General features: G+C 40.1%; 1 protein-coding gene across 5 annotated transcripts in view; it reads right to left on the bottom strand.

Moving 5' to 3' along the window:
- The window catches only part of frmd4ba (FERM domain containing 4Ba), a 79,244-nt gene that overhangs the window by 27,778 nt on the left and 30,111 nt on the right, over window positions 1-21,355 (bottom strand). The window contains exons 1-7 of one of the 5 annotated variants that reach the window (XM_036950681.1): window positions 16,916-17,404; window positions 10,898-10,963; window positions 10,684-10,778; window positions 10,122-10,214; window positions 9,360-9,444; window positions 5,026-5,082; window positions 4,565-4,587 (exon numbers count right to left, since the gene is read on the bottom strand). In XM_036950681.1, coding sequence (XP_036806576.1) covers window positions 4,565-4,587; window positions 5,026-5,082; window positions 9,360-9,444; window positions 10,122-10,214; window positions 10,684-10,778; window positions 10,898-10,963; window positions 16,916-17,077 — 581 coding nt within the window. In that variant the 5' untranslated portion in view covers window positions 17,078-17,404. Of the gene's footprint in view, window positions 1-4,564; window positions 4,588-5,025; window positions 5,083-9,359; window positions 9,445-10,121; window positions 10,215-10,683; window positions 10,779-10,897; window positions 10,964-16,915; window positions 17,411-21,355 lie in introns of those variants that run through there. The other 4 variants (XM_036950684.1, XM_036950682.1, XM_036950680.1 and 1 more) reach the window with 4 other exon arrangements.

Raw genomic sequence — 21,355 nt, forward strand, 5'->3', positions numbered from 1 at the left:
CCCCCTATCCTCCATCTAGGCAAGTTATTATCCAGCTACCTGCTAGAACGTTTCCCAAGTCAGCGCCATTATTAGTGCAATTCCCCTAAAATTGTTGCTCTGTGCTGCCCAGTGTGGTGGGGTGGGGGTCCACCACCCTTTCCTAGGTCAGGGCTAGGTCTGTCTTCTGTGTGCGGCTCTGCGGCGCATCCCGTGCCTTGAACCTTGTGTGCTTTCAGTGGATACAGCTGAGAACTGCAAGGCAATCCCATTGTGCTTCACTCGGGAGCCATGACCAATATGACCAATATATATTGTCCTGCTAATAACAGGGTTAATATCATATCTGTGAGAATATCCAAGGGGCTTTTATATCATTCTAAATGAATAATAATCGCTTTGTTTAAAAAAAAAAACAATATTTTGGAGATGATAACGTAAAATTATCGAGAAAAAGGACATTCTTGAACATTGAACACATTGTTACTCATTTGTAAATAAATATGTTAGACTATTGCGCCACTCAGGTGCTGTACAACGTGACTGGTCAGGAGTGGCCTACAGTACTACAGTAAGAGGAAAATAATCCTAACAAAATAAAATAAAAACCTTAGTGTAACAACAGTTTTAGTAAGTAATACTGAAGTCGTACACAATTATCAGTTTCTATTTAGTTTTATGTCGCCCATTCATTATCCGTTAGAGACACAGTAGGACCCAAAAGCATAATCAGTGCCATAATCAATAACTCCCCCTTGAGCTGGTCTGGAGCAATGAAGTGGTGACGCAGGGTACCGTACTAAACCACAAATTACCTCCAATACTGCAGCATAATCGCAAAACTTTTAGTGGAGCAACCACCGTAGAGATTTTGAATATCAGATTCCAGCTCAGTTCAATGTCAAAAGAAAAACATCAAGGCCCTCATTTAAAAAAAAATGTACCTTCATTTAACTAGGCAAGTCAGTTAAGAACTAATTTTTATTTACAATGACAACCTACCCTGGACGACACTGGGACAATTGTGTGCCGCCCTATGGGACTCACAAACACAGATGAGTGTGATACAGCCTGTGATCGAACCAGGGACGGCAAGGACTTGCACTAAGGTGCCTTAGACCACTGCGCCACTCAGGAGCCCTCTAAGATAAAAAAGAAGATAAACTAAGATTAAAAAAATAAAAAACGAGCCAACGTGGTGAAACAACCTCTTTAGGATCGGACACCTTTTTTCAATTTTCCCTAAATTGACATACCCAAATCTAACTTCCTGTAACTCATGCCCTGAAGCAAGGATATGCATATTCTTGGTATCATTTGAAAGGAAACTAGAGTTCAACCGATTAACGACAGGATGGCCTATTAATTAGGGCAGATTTAAAGTTTTCATAACAATCGGTAATCTGCATTTTTGTACGCCAAATACATTGCACTCCACTAGGAGACTGACCACATGTTACACAAGTGCAGCAAGGAGCCAAGGTAAGTTGCTAGCTAGCATTAAACTTATCTTAGAAAAAACAATCAATCTTAACATAATCACTAGTTAACTACACATGGTTTGATGATATTACTATTTAACTAGCTTGTCCTGCGTTGTATATAATCAATGCAGTGTCTGTTAATTCATCATCGAATCACAGCCTACCCGCCAAACGGGTGATGATTTAACAAGCGCATTTGCGAAAAAAGCACTGTCGTTGCACCAACGTACCTAACCATAAACACCAATGCCTTTCTTAAAATCAATACACAAGTATATTTTTTAAACCTGCATATTTATTTAAAATAAATTCATGTTAGCAGGCAATATTAACTAGGGAAATTGTGTCACTTCTCTTGCGTTCAGTGCAAGCAGAGTCAGGGTATATGTAACAGTTTGGGCCGCCTTGCTCATTGTGAACTGTGTGAAGACCATTTCTTCCTAACAAAGACTGTAATTAATTTGCCAGAATATTACATCATTATGACATAACATTGAAGGTTGTGCAATGTAACAACAATATTTAGACTTATGGATGCCATCCATTCGAGAAAATACGGAACGGTACAGTATTTCACTGAAAGACTAAACGTTTTGTTTTCGAAATGACAGTTTCCCGATTTGACCATATTAATGACCAAAGGCTCACATTTCTGTGTGTTATATTATAATTAAGTCTATGATTTGATATTTGATAGAGCAGTCTGACTGAGTGGTGGTAGGCAGCAGGCTCATAAGCATTAATTCAAACAGCACTTTCCTGCGTTTGCCAGCAGCTCTTCGCAATGCTTGAAGCACAGCGCTGTTTATGACTCCAAGCCTATCAACTCCAGAGATTAGGCTGGCAATACTATAGTGCCTATAAGAACATCCAGTAGTCAAAGGTATATGAAATACAAATAGTATAGAGAGAAATAGTCCTATAATTCCTATAATAACTTCAACATAAAACTTCTTAACTGGGAATATTGAAGACTCATGTTAAAAGGAACCACCAGCTTTCATATGTTCTCATGTTCTGAGCACGGAACTTAAACGTTAGCTTTTTTACATGGCACATACTGCACTTTTACTTTATTCTCCAACACAATACTAAAGTGCCTATAAGAACATCCAATAGTCAAAGGTATATGAAATACAAATGGTATAGAGAGAAATAGTCGACACGTCATAATTCCTATAATAACTACCCCCTAAAACTTCTTAACTGGGAATATTGAAAAACTGGGAATATTGAACCACCAGCTTTCATATGTTCTTTGTTCTGAGCAAGGAACTTAAACGTTAGCTTTGGTATATGACACATATTTCACATTTACTTTCTTCTCCAACACTGTGTTTTTGCATTACTTAAACCAAATTGAACATGTTTCATTATTTATTTGAGACTAAATAGATTTTATTCATGTATTATATTAAGTTAAAATAAAAGTGTTCATTGTTCATTCAGTATTGTTGTAATTGTCATTATATATATAAAAATCGTCCGATTAATCGGTATCAGCTATTTTCGGTCTCCAATAGTCGGTATCGGCGTAGAAAAATCATAATTGGTCGACCTCTAAAGGAAACACTTTGAAGTTTGTGGAAATGTGAAAAGAATGTAGGAGAATATAACACAATAGATCTGGTAAAAGATAATAAAAAGAAGAAGAAAAAAATAATAATAATTTTGTACCTTCATCTTTGAAATGCAAGAGAAAGGCCATCATGTATTATTCCATCCCAGCTGCAATTTAGATTTTGGCCACTAGATGGCAGCAGTGTATGTGCAAAGTTTTAGACTGATCCAATGAACCATTATATTTGTTCAAAATGTTGTGCCAAGACTGCCCAAATGTGCCTAATTGGTTTATTAATAACTTTTCATGTACAAAACTGTGCACTCTCCTCAAACAATAGCATGGTATTCTTTCACTGTAATAGCTACTGTAAATTGGGCAGTGCAGTTAGATTAACAAGAATTTAAGCTTTCTGCCCATATCAGATATGTCTATGTTCTGGGAACCTCATGCTAATCGCATTAGCCTACATTAGCTCAACGTCCCGCTGGGGACCCACCGAACCTGAAGAAGCTTTTAAGGTCATTCCACCTCAGAAAGCAGAAGAAAGAGGATTTCGACACCCCCCATTTCAGATTGTTCTGAAAACGTTTCTCTAGTTAGAAACATATAAGATTAGCATTCCTGAAACATTATTTTGTTGAAATATTGGACTATTCAAGGAAAATTGGTTTGAAGCATTAGGTTGCTAAGAGAAGAACAAACTGAATTGCTTTCATGGAGGACTGGCTTGACCACACTATTTATTTTCATCTTGAGCAAAAGCTATCGGGTTTCTACCAAAGGTTGCAAAGAAAACGTTGAGTCCTATTTATTAAACACAAGATACCAGCAAAATGATCAAAGGATGTGGTGGCAGTAGCAGGAACAGTGGCATCTAGTGTGCAGAACTTGGTACTTTCAAACAAATTTATGGTAAAGAATGTAAGCGACTTCAATGGCTAATTTCTTTGAACAGGGGAAGAAAACCATCACCAGATTTACAGGGAATACATTACAAAGGTTGAAGAAGCAATACACCAAGCAGCAGCTCTATACTACTTATCAGACAGAGAGCTGATACTTTATACATTAGGTACTATATTTATTGAAGATGATAAGAATCTTATGAATTAAAATTGCCAATTTGGGTGAAATCAATTTGCTCAATTGCTCATAGGGCAAATCATATTTCAACAAAATAATATTTCAGGAATGCTAATCTTATGGATTTCTAACTACAGAAACCATTTCAGAATAATTTGAGATGATGGGTGACATGGCTTGCTGAATTGACACGGAATGACCCTGAAACTTTCACAAAAACATCTATAAACGAGTTAGCCCCAGTAGCATACCAGTTTTACTCTTCCATAGGCCTACATGTTTTAGAATGTCCTATTGCAAGTAGCCTACCGTGGCTGACAAATGTGACAGAGTGAGTAACTTAATGGTGCAAGCTGAAGCAATTTATGATATTTAACTAAATATGTATGCGGATAAGTGATCATTTTGATCTAATAATAATAATAATCTATTAGTGTTGACATGAGTGACTTACCTTGTGTAGTCTCCTTTGGCCTCCTGGGAAACAAAATCGTACCGTTACAAGTTAGAATAATTAATATGCATCAAGTACTAGCCTGGAGGACTTATTAAAACATGATCAATACGTCATCAAATCATATTGTTTTGGTCACATACGCATGGTTAGAAGATGTTAATGCGAGTGTAGCGAAATGCTTGTTAATAAATCATTAATAAGTCTTCCAACGATATTTAGGACAACGGTAACACTTTTCAAGCTTACTCAGCTTTGAATATTATTTACAACAAAAGATCTTATTGCACACTATAAGAAGTACAATGATTTCAATATTGAAGCTGTAAGTAGCTGTACATCACTCACAAGACGATTCCTGAAATTAACTTATTTTAACAGCGTGCATGACAGTGTTGATTCAGTTTATATTCAAATCGCTGATGAATTACAAGTCACACAAGCTACAAAAATGCACTTACCTGCAAAGCATATGCAGCTAATTTGAAAACATTTTCACTCTCAACTTCGATGATCTCCTGTCGTTAAAAAATGAGAAAATGTGTTATAGTGTAAAAAAACAACAAAGGTACCACGTTCGAACAGTAGCACTTGACTTAATATAAATATAATTCCCACCAGTATGTACCTCAACGCCACAGTTACCGTCTGAACCAATGTCAATGAAAAACGGTTGTAAGTATTTAAGGTTGATTCGGAATCTTAAAAGTTATTCATATTCTTCATCGACGTTCGGAACTAAATATTGTTGCGTAGACTACATAATAAAGTACATACAATAGCTACACAAAGCCTCTATAACCACAGTTATTTATAAATTTAACCACCTAATCATCAAAATGGTACATTCTACGAGCAAGTTCACGCTCCTCCAGTGTTGAAAAAAAATCGTCCTGGGCACTGAGCCGTATGGTCCTGGAGCGTATTCATTACGCCAATTCTGTCTCAAACCATTTCCTAAACGGAAGCAAACGGGACGAAACGAGGAGATACCTACCTGAATTTGTCCAACAGAATCTCTCGTTTTGCTCTGTTTGCTTCCGTTTAAGAAACATCCCTGGGGTCCAAAACGGAAACAAACAGAGCAAAACAAGAGTATATATTGGATAAATTCAGGTAGGTACATCCCCGTTTTTCAACAGAATTAGCACAATGAATGCACCCCTGGCAAGTTGTCAGCATTATATCTAAGATGGTGGATAAATGAAGATAATTCACTCAAGTAATTTACCATTTAAAAAAATAGTTAGTTTCTGTCTACCTAACTGGGTGTGTCTCCCATAGACACCAACCCAATAGCAGCTGGGTGTGGTCTTCTTAGTTTTTACGCTGCGTTCAAAACAACTGGGAACATGGAAAATACGAGGTCAAATCATAACGTCATAACAAAGTAACTTTGTGTTGTTGTTTTTGTCGAACTGCTTTGCTTTATCTTGGCCAGGTCGCAGTTGTAAGTGAGAACTTGTTCTCAACTGGCCTACCTGGCTAAATAAAGGTGAATAAATTACATTTTAAAAAATCAGGTCAGAGAGTTGGAAATATAGAAAGAAGCCTGAGTTCTCGAGTTGCGATGACCGTTCAAATAGATTTTTCCCAGTCAGAGCTTGTTTTTCTTCAGAGTTACCAGTTGTTTTGAATGCACTGAAGTTGGAAGTCTGAGATTTACTAGTTCTCAGTTGTTTAGAAAGTGGCGATTGAGCCCCAAAGTGGAGGTGTCATTGTAAAAGAAAGTATGTCCTGCTTCTCTCCTCTCTCCTCTCTACCTAACTTGCCCTCGCAGTCCCTTCAGTTTCCCATTTGTTTGTCTGCTCAGCCTACCTTAGTTATACCTCACCCATCATAGCCCTGCTATTCCTAACCAATCAGAGAGCTTGGAAATGCACATCTGGACACTGCATCCGCCCACTCAGTTCAGAGTGTTATCATCAACCGAAGAGAGAAGATGCACATCTGAGGACTTTTTATTATCGACAGTAACATGAATGTCATAATGGTGTGCATGCATCGAAATAAACACGACAATAAGACTTCAAGTCATTCAGATTACCCCAATCAAATAAACATCTTCAAATGGAAACAGCTGTGTGTGTGTGTGTGTGTGTGTGTGTGTGTGTGTGTGTGTGTGTGTGTGTGTGTGTGTGTGTGTGTGTGTGTGTGGTGGTGACTATCAAATCAAGAGTACAGTGATGGGCCTCAACATCATGTTCTAACCGGACTGCACTCTAGTTGGCAGAACCAAACCAAACACATTAAGTACAGTTGAAGTAGCCAAATATATTTAAACTCAGTTTTTCACAATTCCTGACATTTAATCAGAGTAAAAAAATCCCTGTCTTAGGTCAGTTAGGATCACCACTTTATTTAAGAATGTGAAATGTCAGAATAATAGTAGAGAGAATGATTTATTTCAGCTTTTATTTCTTTCATCACACTCCCAGTGGGTCAGAAGTTTACATACACTCAATTAGTATTTGGTAGCATTGCCTTTTAAATTATTTAACTTGAGTCAAACGTTTCGGGTAGCCTTCCACAAGCTTCCCATTCCTCCCGACAGAGCTGGTGTATCTGAGTCAGGATTGTAGGCCTCCTTACTCGCACACGCTTTTTCAGTTCTGCCCACACATTTTCATTTTCTATAGGATTGATGGCCACTCCAATACCATGACTTTGTTGTCCTTAAGCCATTTTGCCACAAATTTGGAAGTATTCTTGGGGTCATTGTACATTTCAAAGACCCATTTGCGACCAAGCTTGAACTTCCTGACTGATGTCTTGAGATGTTGCTTCCTCCCTCATGATGCCATCTATTTTCTGAAGTGCACCAGTGCACTGAAATGCTCCCAAGGATGAACCAGACTTGCTGGTGAAGTGTGCCTTAAATTCTAAATAAATCACTGACAGTGTCACCAGCAAAGCACTCCCACACCATCACACATCCTGGGGGCGTGTTCGAGGGCGTGTTCGGTCCTCCTTTTACTGTAATCCACAATCATCTCCTTTGTCTTGAGGGTGAGGTTGTTATCCTGGCACCACACTGCCAGGTCTCTGACCTCCTCCCTTTAGGCTGTCTCATTGTCGTCGGGGATCAGCCTACCACGTAGTATCGTCAGCAAACTCAATGATGGTGTTGGAGTCGTACGTGGCCATGCAGTTGTGGGTGAACAGGGAGTACAGGAGGGGACTAAGCACACACCCCTGAGGGGCCCCCGTGTTGAGGGTCAGCGTGGAGGATGTGTTGTTGCCTACCCTCACCACCTGGGGTGTAATTGTGTATTTACACAAATATAAATGTATGTTCATGTAATGACAAACAGTATGAGTGCTATTGATCATTGATCAATCAGTCTGCCAAAATCAAATTGCAATAAAACGTTGTTGATGGTCAAAAGTCAGCTTTCAAAAGTCAGACTAATAAGGAAAGTGAAGGGTGGGTGCACCACTCAACCCATTACAATCACTGCTGTGTGTGTGTTTGTGTGTGCGTGTGTGCGCGTATGTGTAAGTATAGGCTAATATGTGATGTATGTGTAACGGCTGTCGTGGGTTGAAGGTGAGGACCAAGGTGCAGCGTGGTACGTGTTCATCTTTTTATTTTGAACTGAACACTGAATAATAAAACAACAAAGAGCATGAACGAAACAGTTCTGTCTGGTGCAGACACAACAACAGAAAACAACTACCCACAAACACAGGTGGGAACAGGCTACCTAAGTAAGGTTCTCAATCAGAGACAACGATTGACAGCTGCCTCTGATTGGGAACCATACCAGGCCAAACACATAGAAATACAACACACAGAACAAACATAGAAATGAAAAACATAGAATGCCCAACCCAACTCACGCCCTGACCAAACCAAAATAGAGACATAAAAAAGGAACTAAGGTCAGGATGTGACAGTATGTGTGTCTGTATGTGTTTGATATGTAAAACCTGTTTCTCCAGCTCCATCATCCAACATGTATGGTAAATGATTTCCTCCTGTTAATTATCACAAATGCTATCTAATATTGTACAACAATTCTGTTCATTTCTGCTACTCTGGCTGTGTGTGGCATGGGAAAATATACACAGGTTTCTGAGGGGAGGCAGTGAATCAAGATATTGTTCTTGTTCATGTTGTTAAAGTGCAGCGTTTCCAAAAGAAAGCCCTGAGTCAAATTATATTTTGGAGGATTAGGGAACTATTTGATGCTCATTGTGTTGAAGAATGTAGAATTAGAGTACATAAAACAAAAGTGGGAAGTCTCTGTGAAGTCAGCAAGTGAAGTGTTAGCCCCATGAGTAATGAACTATGTACAGAACAATTACTCTTAACAATGTTTTTGAAAGAGCCTGAAATAATGAATAGTAATGGCCTTCAATTTAATAGTGTCCAGTCAAACAGGCACTCCTTACAAAACAACTGTCTTCTGTAAATGATGTGTAGACAAAATAACTCTGGCCACCAACTGTGTTTTGGGCCCACCTTGCTTGTTTTAAGATGTTGACATCTGGAGCCAACTTTCAGTTCCAGCAGCAACTCATCCTACCAACTAGAATGCCCCACAATGATTCCACAGCAGGAACTTTTGTCTTGTAATTCCATTTATGGGATTATATTTCACCCAAATGATCACAGGTCACACAATTGGTTTATGTCTGTGCATGCAGTGGATGAGCCCAAACAGAGTAAGCACATTATTTGTGCAATGGCATGGAAATTGAAGGACAGGCTATGGAGGGCTGATTCGTGGCATGCTCAATACAATCATATTGAGTAACAAATGTAAGAAAATGAGTTACATCCACTTACATTGAAGACTGACGATTTGGCATTTAGGAAAAACAGCTCCACTGTTGTATTCTCTTTCAAAAATGTTATCTTCTCAATATAAAACCTGTAAAACACATAATGTAAATTATGGAGTACTTGAATAAGGGTATATAGTGCCCCTTCCAATTTCAGAACATCTTCTTATTGCAGATTGTCACATTAGTGCCATCTACTGGACATGAGTCTCTACATACAGTATGATCCAGGTTACAAGTTTCATTTTATTTAACTAGGCAAGTCAGCTAAGAACAAATTCTTATTTTCAATAAGAGCCTAGGAACAGTGGATTATCTGCCTTGTTCATGGGCAGAATGACAGATTATTATTATGTTTTATTATTTTTTATAACCTTGTTAGCTTGGGGGACTCGATCTTGCAACCATTTCAGTTACTAGTCCAACACTCTAACCACTAGGCTACCTGCCACCCCTACAATAACTGTACCTCCGATTAACGCTGATTAACACTGGGGGTTGTCACTTTAGTAGCTCTTTGAGCCTTCTCTTGGGCAACATTGATAGATACCTCACATTTTCAGATGGATTTTCAAATAAACTATATGTAGTCTAGCTCTCAAAGAGGAAGGAGTGTCTATGGATTAAAGTGTGTAAGATACACTGTCAACGTCTAAGACTGATGCTATGTTTGTGATAGAGTACACTTTGGGTAGCCGGCTACTACAGTATGGTAGTCCATACTGTAGGCTACCAGCTGAGAGGCAATGAGAGAGAGATCACTCACCTGACCAGGAACTTGAGCTCCAGTGGACCAGTATTTTTAGTGAAGTCATGATCCAGGACCCTGCGATCCAGCTGGAGCCATTTACTCTGACCGCTGGGGAAGAATACGAGCAGATGCTACACCGTTAACTATGATGTCAACTGCTAGACTGATACAGTTGTCTCACTTGTGTCATGGAGATGCATGCAATCAGCAGCAGGAAAAGGAGCTAAACTGGTTTGCACCCATTCACAGTATTTTGTACCTGACACCACAAGATTGAAAATACATCAATGAACTAGAAAGTAGTTACAGATGTACTATCTTAATTTGATCAGTTTCTCACAGCAGGAAAATAATCCTGCAACAACAGGAATTGTGAATTATTATGTGTATTATAATGAATGGACATTTATGTAGGGGTTGATACATATTTTGTTAGAATGAATAAAGTCTGACATGTTAAAGTAGAAATTACAAACTTTAGAAGCATTTTTTAAACTTTGAATACACTACAATTTGCATTTCCTGCGACAACAGAGTGATCAAATTAAGATAGAACATCTGTAGGAGTTGTACGTACGTGTCATCAATGAAGGATATTCCAAAATACTCCTTCTCCTTCAGGTTAAAGTGTGAGGACACCAAGTCTAACAGATCCCGGGACAAGAGCTTCGGCTAGGAAAATGAAACCAGTATAAATAAACACAAATTTATGAAGTGTCCACACTAGAGTGTAACATCACAGTGAACAACATTAGAAGTACGGAGGTTGAGGATGTGTGAAGGGTGGGTACCTGGACCATTAGGTCCAGCTTCCTGTCGTCCAGGAGGTGCACCTGACACAGCCGGCCCTCTGTCATCTGTGGGAAGGGAACAGACATGATGAGATCCCCTGGAATAGAGGTGGGCAACTTGCGGTATGCCCCCCTTTTGAAGGCCCGCGGATCAATCCCCCCTACCAGGGAAAGACGCTGCACAGGATTCATGTCAGTGTTGACTCTCAAGGCTGCTTGATTATGGCGAAGGGTTGTGTTGAGGGAAAAACATGTGGCTCCCAACTGGTTAGGCTGGCCTGGCCTCTGTGGTGGAAAGTGACCACAGGGTGGAAATAGAAGTTCTGGGCTGGTGTTAACTGCAGTCTACCAGGGTATTGTTCCCTCCACCACCACAACAGAGCTGATTTTAAGCTGTTATACAGGTTACTTTTTTGCTTTGTTTTTGAACACATTAAATCTAAATGAAATTACTGACTTATGGGCTTGTCTGGACAAAGTGTTTTATTTACTGTCACTCACTTAAGCGGATGACATGGTTCTGGTAGGACTCTTTTTTAAAGATGCTACGTCAGATGTGGACAGCTATTTTAAACAGACCAACAACCTTGAAAAATGGTGCTGGTCAAGTGCCTGTGGTCGACCAAAGTAATTGGTAATCGACCACAGGAACATTTGAGCAGTCTGTTCCACAACCAAAAAGAAGGCACTGGTGACCCCACCCACCCTCTACCAACTCAGTTCGAGAGGCTTGCCTCTGGCCGGCACTTCAGAATGCCCTTGGCCAAGTAGAATGTGTTCAAACATTCATTCGTTCCTTGTGCTGTTGGACTACTAAATGGCAAGTGAATTGTATCATTGCAGTTGGGACAGGGGTCGGTTGTGAGTGAATGTATCAGTATCCTTTATGTTTTTAGTGTATGCAACATAATGGACTGACTGGTTTAAATGTGTATGATGTGAGAATGTTTGCATATGTGATCCTTTTAATGGAAGGTGATGCCAAAGAAAAATGTCCATCCTGGATGGACAAAGTTGAATTCTATTCTATTATGTAAACTCTATTTTTCTGAAGTCAAACTGTAGTTTCTAGGCATTTCAAAAGCAAAGTTGAATCTCTAGAGATGATTCTCTTGAGAATTCAAGCCCTTTCGGAATGGTTCAATAGCCCACTTATATAGCAAAGACCAAGAACCTTAATCAGAAACACAAGCATAGATTACTAGATGACAAGTTTTTATAACACAGAGAGAAAAAAACACAAGACTTGTCTTCATAGAACATAGTGTGTCATCCTTATTAATAGAGAATTTTTATAGCTGTTCATTACACAATCTCCATTGTCTAAACAGGGATTAGTCACTATAGTGATTGTGGGGGTTGTCAAGTGCATGATCCACACTACGGTGCATTTATCAATGCTGCATTGTTGCATTGTTACGGACAAATGACATCCAAGCATACAAACAAAGAGGCCAGTAGCTCCATGGTCTAAAATGTGTTAGTCTTCCAACATTGTTTCATGGGATGAAGTGGGACAATATTAGTAAACATTTTGAGTTAAAGTATTTAAAAAAATCAAGTATCTCCAACATGCTCCCTGCTTTTCTGCTCCTTTTCTGTGCCTGTCTTTGTCTACCCCAAAAGCCCCCTTTACCTACAGTAACTCCATTTCAACTCCACTCCATTTCAAATTCACCTTAGCAAGACATCTAATGAGCTACTGCTCAGTCTAAACCCTATCCCAAAATCATTACACCACAGTTCACTGCACAACAATTCATGTTCCTTACTTTAGTAGCGTGGAAGTAAAAGAAGACCCACTGGGCACAGACATACCTATCCCCACATTGGTTCAATGTAATATTCATTGTAAAGACTTGGAAACAATGTTAATTCAACCAGTCTGTGCCCAGTGGGAAGTTTTGTTGGTGACTACCTATCCTATCCTATCGGCATGGCCGATTAATTAGGGCCGATTTCAAGTTTTCATAACAATCGGTAATCACCTTTTTGGACGCTGATTATGGCCAATTACATTGCAATCCATGAGGAAACTGCATGGCAGGCTGGCCACCTGTTACGCGAGTGCAGCATCAAAACAACCTTGTGGCTGCAAGGAGCCAAGGTAAGTTGCTAGCTAGCATTAAACTTATCTTATAAAAAACAATCAATCTTCACATAATCACTAGTTAACTTCACATGGTTGATGAAATTATTAGTTTAACTAGCTTGTCCTGCGTTGTATATAATCAATGCAGCACCTGTTAATTTATCATCAAATCACAACCTACTTCAACTTCGAAATGATTGTTTCTAGATTTGACCATATAATGACCAAAGGCTCATATTTCTGTGTGTTATATTATAATTAAGTCTATGATTTGATATTTGATAGAGCAGTCTGACTGAGTGGTGGTAGGCAGCAGCAGGCTCATAAACATTCATTCAAACAGCACTTTTCTGCGTTTGCCAGCAGCTCTTAGCAATGCTTGACCCACAGTGCAGTTTATGACTTCAAGCCTATCAACTCCCGAGATTAGGCTGACAATACTAAAGTGCCTATAAGAACATTCAATAGTCAAAGGTATAGGAGATACAAATGGTATAGAGAGAAATAGTCGACGCGTCATAATTCCTATAATAACTGCAACCTAAAACTTCTTAACTGGGAATATTGAAGAACTGGGAACATTGAACAAGCACCAGCTTTCATATGTTCTTTGTTCTGAGCAAGGAACTTAAACATTAGCTTTTATATATGACACATATTTCACTTTTACTTTCTTCTCCAACACTGTGTTTTTGCATTATTTAAACAAAATTGAACATGTTTCATTATTTATTTGAGACTAAATAGGTTTTATATGAGTATTATATTAAGTTAAAATAAAAGTGTTCATTGTTCATTCAGTATTGTTGTAATTGTCATTATTACAAATACATACAGTGCCTTGCGAAAGTATTTGGCCCCCTTGAACATTGCGACCTTTTGCCACATTTCAGGCTTCAAACATAAAGATATAAAACTGTATTTTTTTGTGAAGAATCAACAACAAGTGGGACACAATCATGAAGTGGAACGACATTTATTGGATATTTCAAACTTTTTTAACAAATCAAAAACTGAAAAATTGGGCGTGCAAAATTATTCAGCCCCTTTACTTTCAGTGCAGCAAACTCTCTCCAGAAGTTCAGTGAGGATCTCTGAATGATCCAATGTTGACCTAAATAACTAATGATGATAAATACAATCCACCTGTGTGTAATCAAGTCTCTGTATAAATGCACCTGCACTGTGATAGTCTCAGAGGTCCGTTAAAAGCGCAGAGAGCATCATGAAGAACAAGGAACACACCAGGCAGGTCCGAGATACTGTTGTGAAGAAGTTTAAAGCCGGGTTTGGATACAAAAATATTTCCCAAGCTTTAAACATCCCAAGGAGCACTGTGCAAGCGATAATATTGAAATGGAAGGAGTATCAGACCACTGCAAATCTACCAAGACCTGGCCGTCCCTCTAAACTTTCAGCTCATACAAGGAGAAGACTGATCAGAGATGCAGCCAAGAGGCCCATGATCACTCTGGATGAACTGCAGAGATCTACAGCTGAGGTGGGAGACTCTGTCCATAGGACAACAATCAGTCGTATATTGCACAAATCTGGCCTTTATGGAAGAGTGGCAAGAAGAAAGCCATTTCTTAAAGATATCCATAAAAAGTGTTGTTTAAAGTTTGCCACAAGCCACCTGGGAGACACACCAAACATGTGGAAGAAGGTGTTCTGGTCAGATGAAACCAAAATTGAACTTTTTGGCAACAATGCGTAAAAGCAACACAGCTGAACACACCATCCCCACTGTCAAACATGGTGGTGGCAGCATCATGGTTTGGGCCTGCTTTTCTTCAGCAGGGACAGGGAAGATGGTTAAAATTGATGGGAAGATGGATGGAGCCAAATACAGGACCATTCTGGAAGAAAACCTGATGGAGTCTGCAAAAGACCTGAGACTGGGACGGAGATTTGTCTTCCAACAAGACTATGATCCAAAACATAAAGCAAAATCTACAATGGAATGGTTCAAAAATAAACATATCCAGGTGTTAGAATGGCCAAGTCAAAATCCAGACCTGAATCCAATCGAGAATCTGTGGAAAGAACTGAAAACTGCTGTTCACAAATGCTCTCCATCCAACCTCACTGAGCTCGAGCTGTTTTGCAAGGAGGAATGGGAAAAAATTTCAGTCTCTCGATGTGCAAAACTGATAGAGACATACCCCAAGCGACTTACAGCTGTAATCACAGCAAAAGGTGGCGCTACAAAGTATTAACTTAAGGGGGCTGAATAATTTTGCACGCCCAATTTTTCAGTTTTTCATTTGTTAAAAAAGTTTGAAATATCCAATAAATGTCGTTCCACTTCATGATTGTGTCCCACTTGTTGTTGATTCTTCACAAAAAAATACAGTTTTATATCTTTATGTTTGAAGCCTGAAATGTGGCAAAAGGTCGCAAAGTTCAAGGGGGCCGAATACTTTCGCAAGGCACTGTATATAAAAATTGGTCGATTAATCGGTATCGGCTTTTTTGGTCCTCCAATAATCGGTATCGACGTAGAAAAATCATAATCAGTCGACCTCTAATCCTAACCAACAAGTGTCAGGATGGACCGCTGAAGAAAGCAGTGTTTTGGAACATTTTCCAAATTTGACAGAAATATACATAGTTAGAACATGTCTCATTTGTTCATGAACAAGATGCAATAAATTACTGGAAGCTTATATATAACGTGCAACTCCAAACATTTTGGGTGTGCACCAGCTCATGCTTTTCAATAGAGTATGGGTGTGTTCATAAATTCCCTCTGGAGTGCCAGAGAACGAATTCAGAGTGTAGTCAGATTGTCAGTTTGTTAATTCAGAGCGTTCTGACCTTACAACGGCAGTCAAGCACCCAATCTAACTGGCTAAAGTTAGCTAGCATGCTAGCTACTTCCAGACATAAATGAGAGAACACCTCACTCTGACAATTTTTCCTAACAATTTTTTAACAAGTGTCAAGATGGACCGCCCCTCACATAAGGCAGAAAGGCTAGAGGCCATGGCTTTAGAGAGAGTTTGACCCGCAGGTTTAAAGGAAGATAATGTGATGTGTAATAGCCATGCCAGAGAGGTCATCCCCCTAAAGGCCTGTCATTGGGGCGGGGCGTTCCAGCCGTGGCCTCTTCACACGACCTCCAGCCACTGACCTACATAGGCTTAGCTCCAACCCTGCAGCATTAGGCCATGCCTGTAATTGACTGCTTATCAGGCTTATTCACATATTCTCACTGATTACCATCTCCTAACACCAGCTATCTTCACTGACAATGTAATTTAGCTTTTAATGGTAGTTCATAAACAACCTTTCCTAATTTGAATTCTTGACATTTTTTTACGTTTGGAACGAAAATGTATATAGTCAGAGGATGTCTCATTTGTTCATGAACAAGATCCCATTCAGGTGCTCCAACAAATGACAGCACTTCAAAGACAACCTTCAAAGATCAAAAGACTGGCCGTGCTGCTTCCTGATGACTTCCATATGTGCAATGAGACCCATGTTAAACCTGTCTCTGTGACTCATAAAGAAACACCCTGTCCTGAGTCCTCACAGGCACAAACAGTAAACTTTCACCCAACAGACAATCTATCAAATACAATATGCAATTCTAAAAGTCCAATTAAAACGTGGTACCCTTTGGATATGATTCATAGTTATAGCCACAATGTGACGGTTATTCTACAGACTCCAGACAACTCCTGACAGATATATACATATACAGAAAGCAAGGTGTAAAACAGTATCAACAAGACAGGTCAAATTAGAATATATATTAGACATGATCTTGCTCCAGCCACCAGTACATCCCAGTCGGAAGCTGGCACAGTAGCTGTCAACATAGTAGTCAATAAAAACCACATTGATTAGAGCTGCATGTACAGAACAACTTTTCCCCTGGAGTAAAGGGATTGATTGGTAACACAGTCCCAGCGTACCTGATAGAACTCCCCGAGCTGCCACCATGTCTGTAGGAAGCGGCGGGTTGGCATGATCCCCTGAGAGGACCACCTTCTGAGGGTCTGCTCTGCCAAGCTCCACAACACCTTGCTGCTTGATGCCAGCAACTCCTCCACTCCAGACATGAAGCCCAGAGCCATGGCTGTCACTTCACCGCTCACTCACTCACTCCCAGAGACCAGACAGAGATACCCTTGTGCCTGGTACAGTCTCTCTCTACTGATGAAGTTGTAGAAAGTCTGTGATGCTTGAGAGATGCTTGAAAGGTAAGCACACTACTCTGTCTTCTTGGCCCAAGAGAATGTACGCTGCTGAGTAAAACACCAACTTCACTCTGGGTCTAGAGGATGTTGTGACTCAGAATGTCAATGCCCTGGAGGAACGTCAGTAGTAGTCTACTACTACACACACACTTTACTATGTCTCCCTGCTGATGTAATCTGTGAGAGTCACAGCTCTGGTCTAGAGAGACTGGAGTTGTAGAGCTGGAGTGGAGTGACACGCCGTAGGGTGAGCTCCCAGCCTTCTGCCCTGGGCCCTGGTCCAAGACAGCCTGACACTCACATGGCAAAGGGCTGGACAGAGCCACAGAGAATCAGCCTAAAGAAGCTTGGTCTGCAGTGCACGCCACATAAACACACTTTACACATACATGCTGTACCTACACTCACAGGCAGACAGCTCAGTCACTCCATCCCCGCCTCATAAACACTCTATTTTCTTTCTGACTTAACGCTTAATCTTTTTCTTGAGGTTTTCCACTCTGTTGGTAGCGTCATTTTAGACTGTAGTTGTTCCTTCATTAGGGAAATGGATCAACTGTAATGCTAGTGTTATACGCCATTTGGAAGGTTCAGAGAGTGGAACGTCAACTATATGACAGTTAAGACCAAATAGAGGCAGCATACAGGAGTTCCAGAAGCTGTGATTTTTTTTCTTGACAGGCAACCACCATCTCAATGATCTTGCTTGACACACACCAATTTATAGGCACTCGCCAGGCATTACTAATCAATCACTAACATCCAATTCCTATCCTTTATCTAATAATGGTATTCAAATATATAATATCACATTAGATATAAGATATTGCTATATAATAGTGTGAAATAGCGTGTGTAGATTTTAGTGATTCAGGATGGTTTCTGAAGGTCATTCATTTTCTCTGTACAGTACTCTGGGTGCAATTTCCCGAGGACAGTAGCCATCTACACCCATCATATTCCACACTACTCCACATATTCCACACTACTAAAAATACTAAAACTGAAACTGTCTTTTTTTGGAAATTGTTTAATGTTGGAACCTACATGTGACATCAGAATGTAGCGGATATAGCTACGTCCTGACCTTAGTTCCTTTTTTGTGTCTCTAATTTTGGTTTGGTCAGGGTTGGGGGTTGAGTTGGAGTGGGCATTCTATGTTTTTGTTCTATGTTTTGTAATTCTGTGTTTGGCCTGGTATGGTTCCCAATCAGATGCAGCTGTCTATCGTTGTCTCTGATTGAGAACCATACTTAGGTAGCCTGTTCCCACCTGTGTTTGTGGGTAGTTGTTTCCTGTTTTGTGTTTTGTCACCTGATAGGACTGTTTCGTTTTTTCGTTGTTTCACCTTTGTTATTTTGTGTTCAGATTAATACCATGCTGCATTTTGGTACAATCCTTCATATTCCTCATCAGACGAGGACGAGAATCGTTACATTAGGAAAAGTGGGGAAAGATTTCCATAGTGTAGTTACTTTTGATATCAAACATTGAAATTTGAAATACTGTGGGAAAAACATACTCATATTCGTTAATTTATTTTGAATATTTTTACATTCCTTTTAGCAAAGAAGGATGTGCATATTTCCCCAAAGAGCCGTACACCATTCTGACAGAAACTGAAGAAAACAAGTGAAAAGAGATCAAATGTGTGGACCTATACGTTTTTAGTTGAGTCAAACTAGCGGTGTCTCATCTGGCAACAATAGCTTGCTGTTTGTTTGTGCGTTCTGAGTCTCATAAAACCTTAACACGTTTGCAGTCAGCACATACAGAACATGTCGCAAAGCCCTCTGAACAACATCCGAGGGATCATCTGAAACAAAGCTGAATCATGGAATACTCGTAACAGGCCTGATTACTGTGAGAGTAAAATCAAATAAAATCCACATTTTATTTGTCACATGCGCTGAATACAACAGGTAATACTTACAGTGAAATGCTTACTTACAAGCCCTTAATTAACCAACAATGCCGTTTTTAAGAAAAATAAGTGTTAAGTAAAAATATAAGTAAAAATAAAACATTTAAATAACAAATAGTTAAAGAGCAGGTATCTCATCTATGGAAAATGTATCTCTTATCATCTCTGCCCACTGCCAATTGTCCTGACTGGAAGGACATGCATGATTGTTGAATCTTTTGGACTTCATGTGTATAGTCTGATAATCTATGGTAGTTTCCTAGCGCAGTAAAGACAAACACTTATTGAACTAAACAATCACCCAGGGTAAAGTCCAACTGGCATTTTTGCAATAACATATCTATTGCAGATGAGACACAAAGTATGGCACTGCAGTCTAGCTTTAACATATACAGTAGCTCCATTATGACAAGACCTTCAGGAGGAATTCAATGATTCTATTTCGAGGTGACAACCATAAAGTATTTTGTATTTAAGATTTCAAATAGTTGAATCAAAAAGTTGTTTGATGAAAACATCTAATGACAAAACCTAGGTATTTAATGTGTGTATTAGGGGATGACTGGATTTGGATAGATCCATTTCAGGGTGATATTGTCACACCCTGATCTGTTTCACCTGTCTTTGTGCTTGTCTCCACCATCTACCAGGTGTCTCCCATCTTCCCTCATTAATCCCTGTGTATTTATACCTGCGTTTTCTATTTGTCTGTTGCCAGTTTGTCTTGTCCTGTCAAGTCCTACCAGCGTGTTCCCTGTGCTCCAGTTTGTGATTTTCCTAGTCTTCCCAGTTCTGACCTTCCTACCTGTCCTGACCCTGTACCTGCCTGACTCTGATTTGGATTACGACTCTTTGCCTGCCCCTGTAATAAACTCTAAGACTTGTACTATCTGTCTCCTGTGTCTGCATCTCGGTCTTTGCCTGAGCCATGATAGATATAATTTATTAGAGGCCCACATTGAAGCTATACAAGAGTGCAGTGGGGGAGGGGGGTGTATTCAAGTAATCATGTTGCTTATGACACACACACAGAGTGGTAACAACTATGAAGACCACAGCTGTGGTGGACACAATACCATCGTTATCACCAATATACTGTATGTCACCATATTTAGCGACAAAAAATAAAGAGTACAGAGTTTTTGCCTGTGTCCACTAGACAATGCAAGCACTTACAACATAAAACCAGTGCAGAAGCTATAGATGGCATCCTTAACTGTCAATAGAGTGGAGGGTTCCTGTGATATTACATGAAAGTGTGATATCACATTCCCTCTGGCCATATCTCCTGTCCCATTCTATCCAGAGACCAGGGACCAGGCAGTAGCCAGATGATTCCCTCCACAGTGAGAGGAGTAAAGTTCTGTTTGCTTGTATAACACACACGGACATGCAGGGGCTGCCTTCCATAGAGAGACAAAGGAACAGCCAAAACACACACATGTGCACACAGCAACTCGAGAACACAGAAACGCACACATACACACACCCACTCACCCACACACCGCCCGCAGGTGCCTGCTATTCACAACTGATATCCATGTGTGATGTGTTTCATTGGGCGGCGGTGGGGTAGAGGTAGGGGTGAGACCAAAACAAGAAACCGTTTGTGAATTTGCAGACAGAGGTGATCCCAGGGGAATGAGAACCGTCGACCACTCTCACCTCTCATAGGGAGAACCACTCTTTATCTATTCCTAAAATCATCTGTCTGCAAGAATCCATGTCTCAAGAGGATATTCTATTCAGCTCTGTAAATGGATGCCACAGGCCAGTTTGACATTTCCCCTCACACTAGTCTTGCTTGGCCGATCTTACAGTGCAGTGCATGGGAATGAGACTACCCTCACACAAAATCCAAACCGTCAGTTAATCTGGGCCTTTTGAAGAATGGCGGTGATACAATGCAGAGGTGTGTAGGATATTTTCTGCCACAGATCTGTGAAACCTTAAATATTTCCTTATATTCCCTGATGAGAAAGAAAGGATAGATCTATCCTCTCCTCTCACTCCTCTGGTTGTTGATGCATTGTGAGGGGACACAGGTGCTCCAGCTGTCTCTCTCACTCTGATTCACCCATCTGTTTCCATAATGAGAGACCCGCCGCTAGAGAGGCTGGTAACACTGACTGCAGCTCTGCTCTCAGCTGTAAACAGCATGACCTCACACTCTGGCCCACTCTCCTCTCTGAGGTCACTCTCGTAAACACTTCACTGACAAGCCCCCTCCA

This window comes from Oncorhynchus mykiss, chromosome 17 (assembly GCF_013265735.2).
Source record: "Oncorhynchus mykiss isolate Arlee chromosome 17, USDA_OmykA_1.1, whole genome shotgun sequence".
Taxonomy (NCBI): Eukaryota; Metazoa; Chordata; class Actinopteri; order Salmoniformes; family Salmonidae; genus Oncorhynchus; species Oncorhynchus mykiss.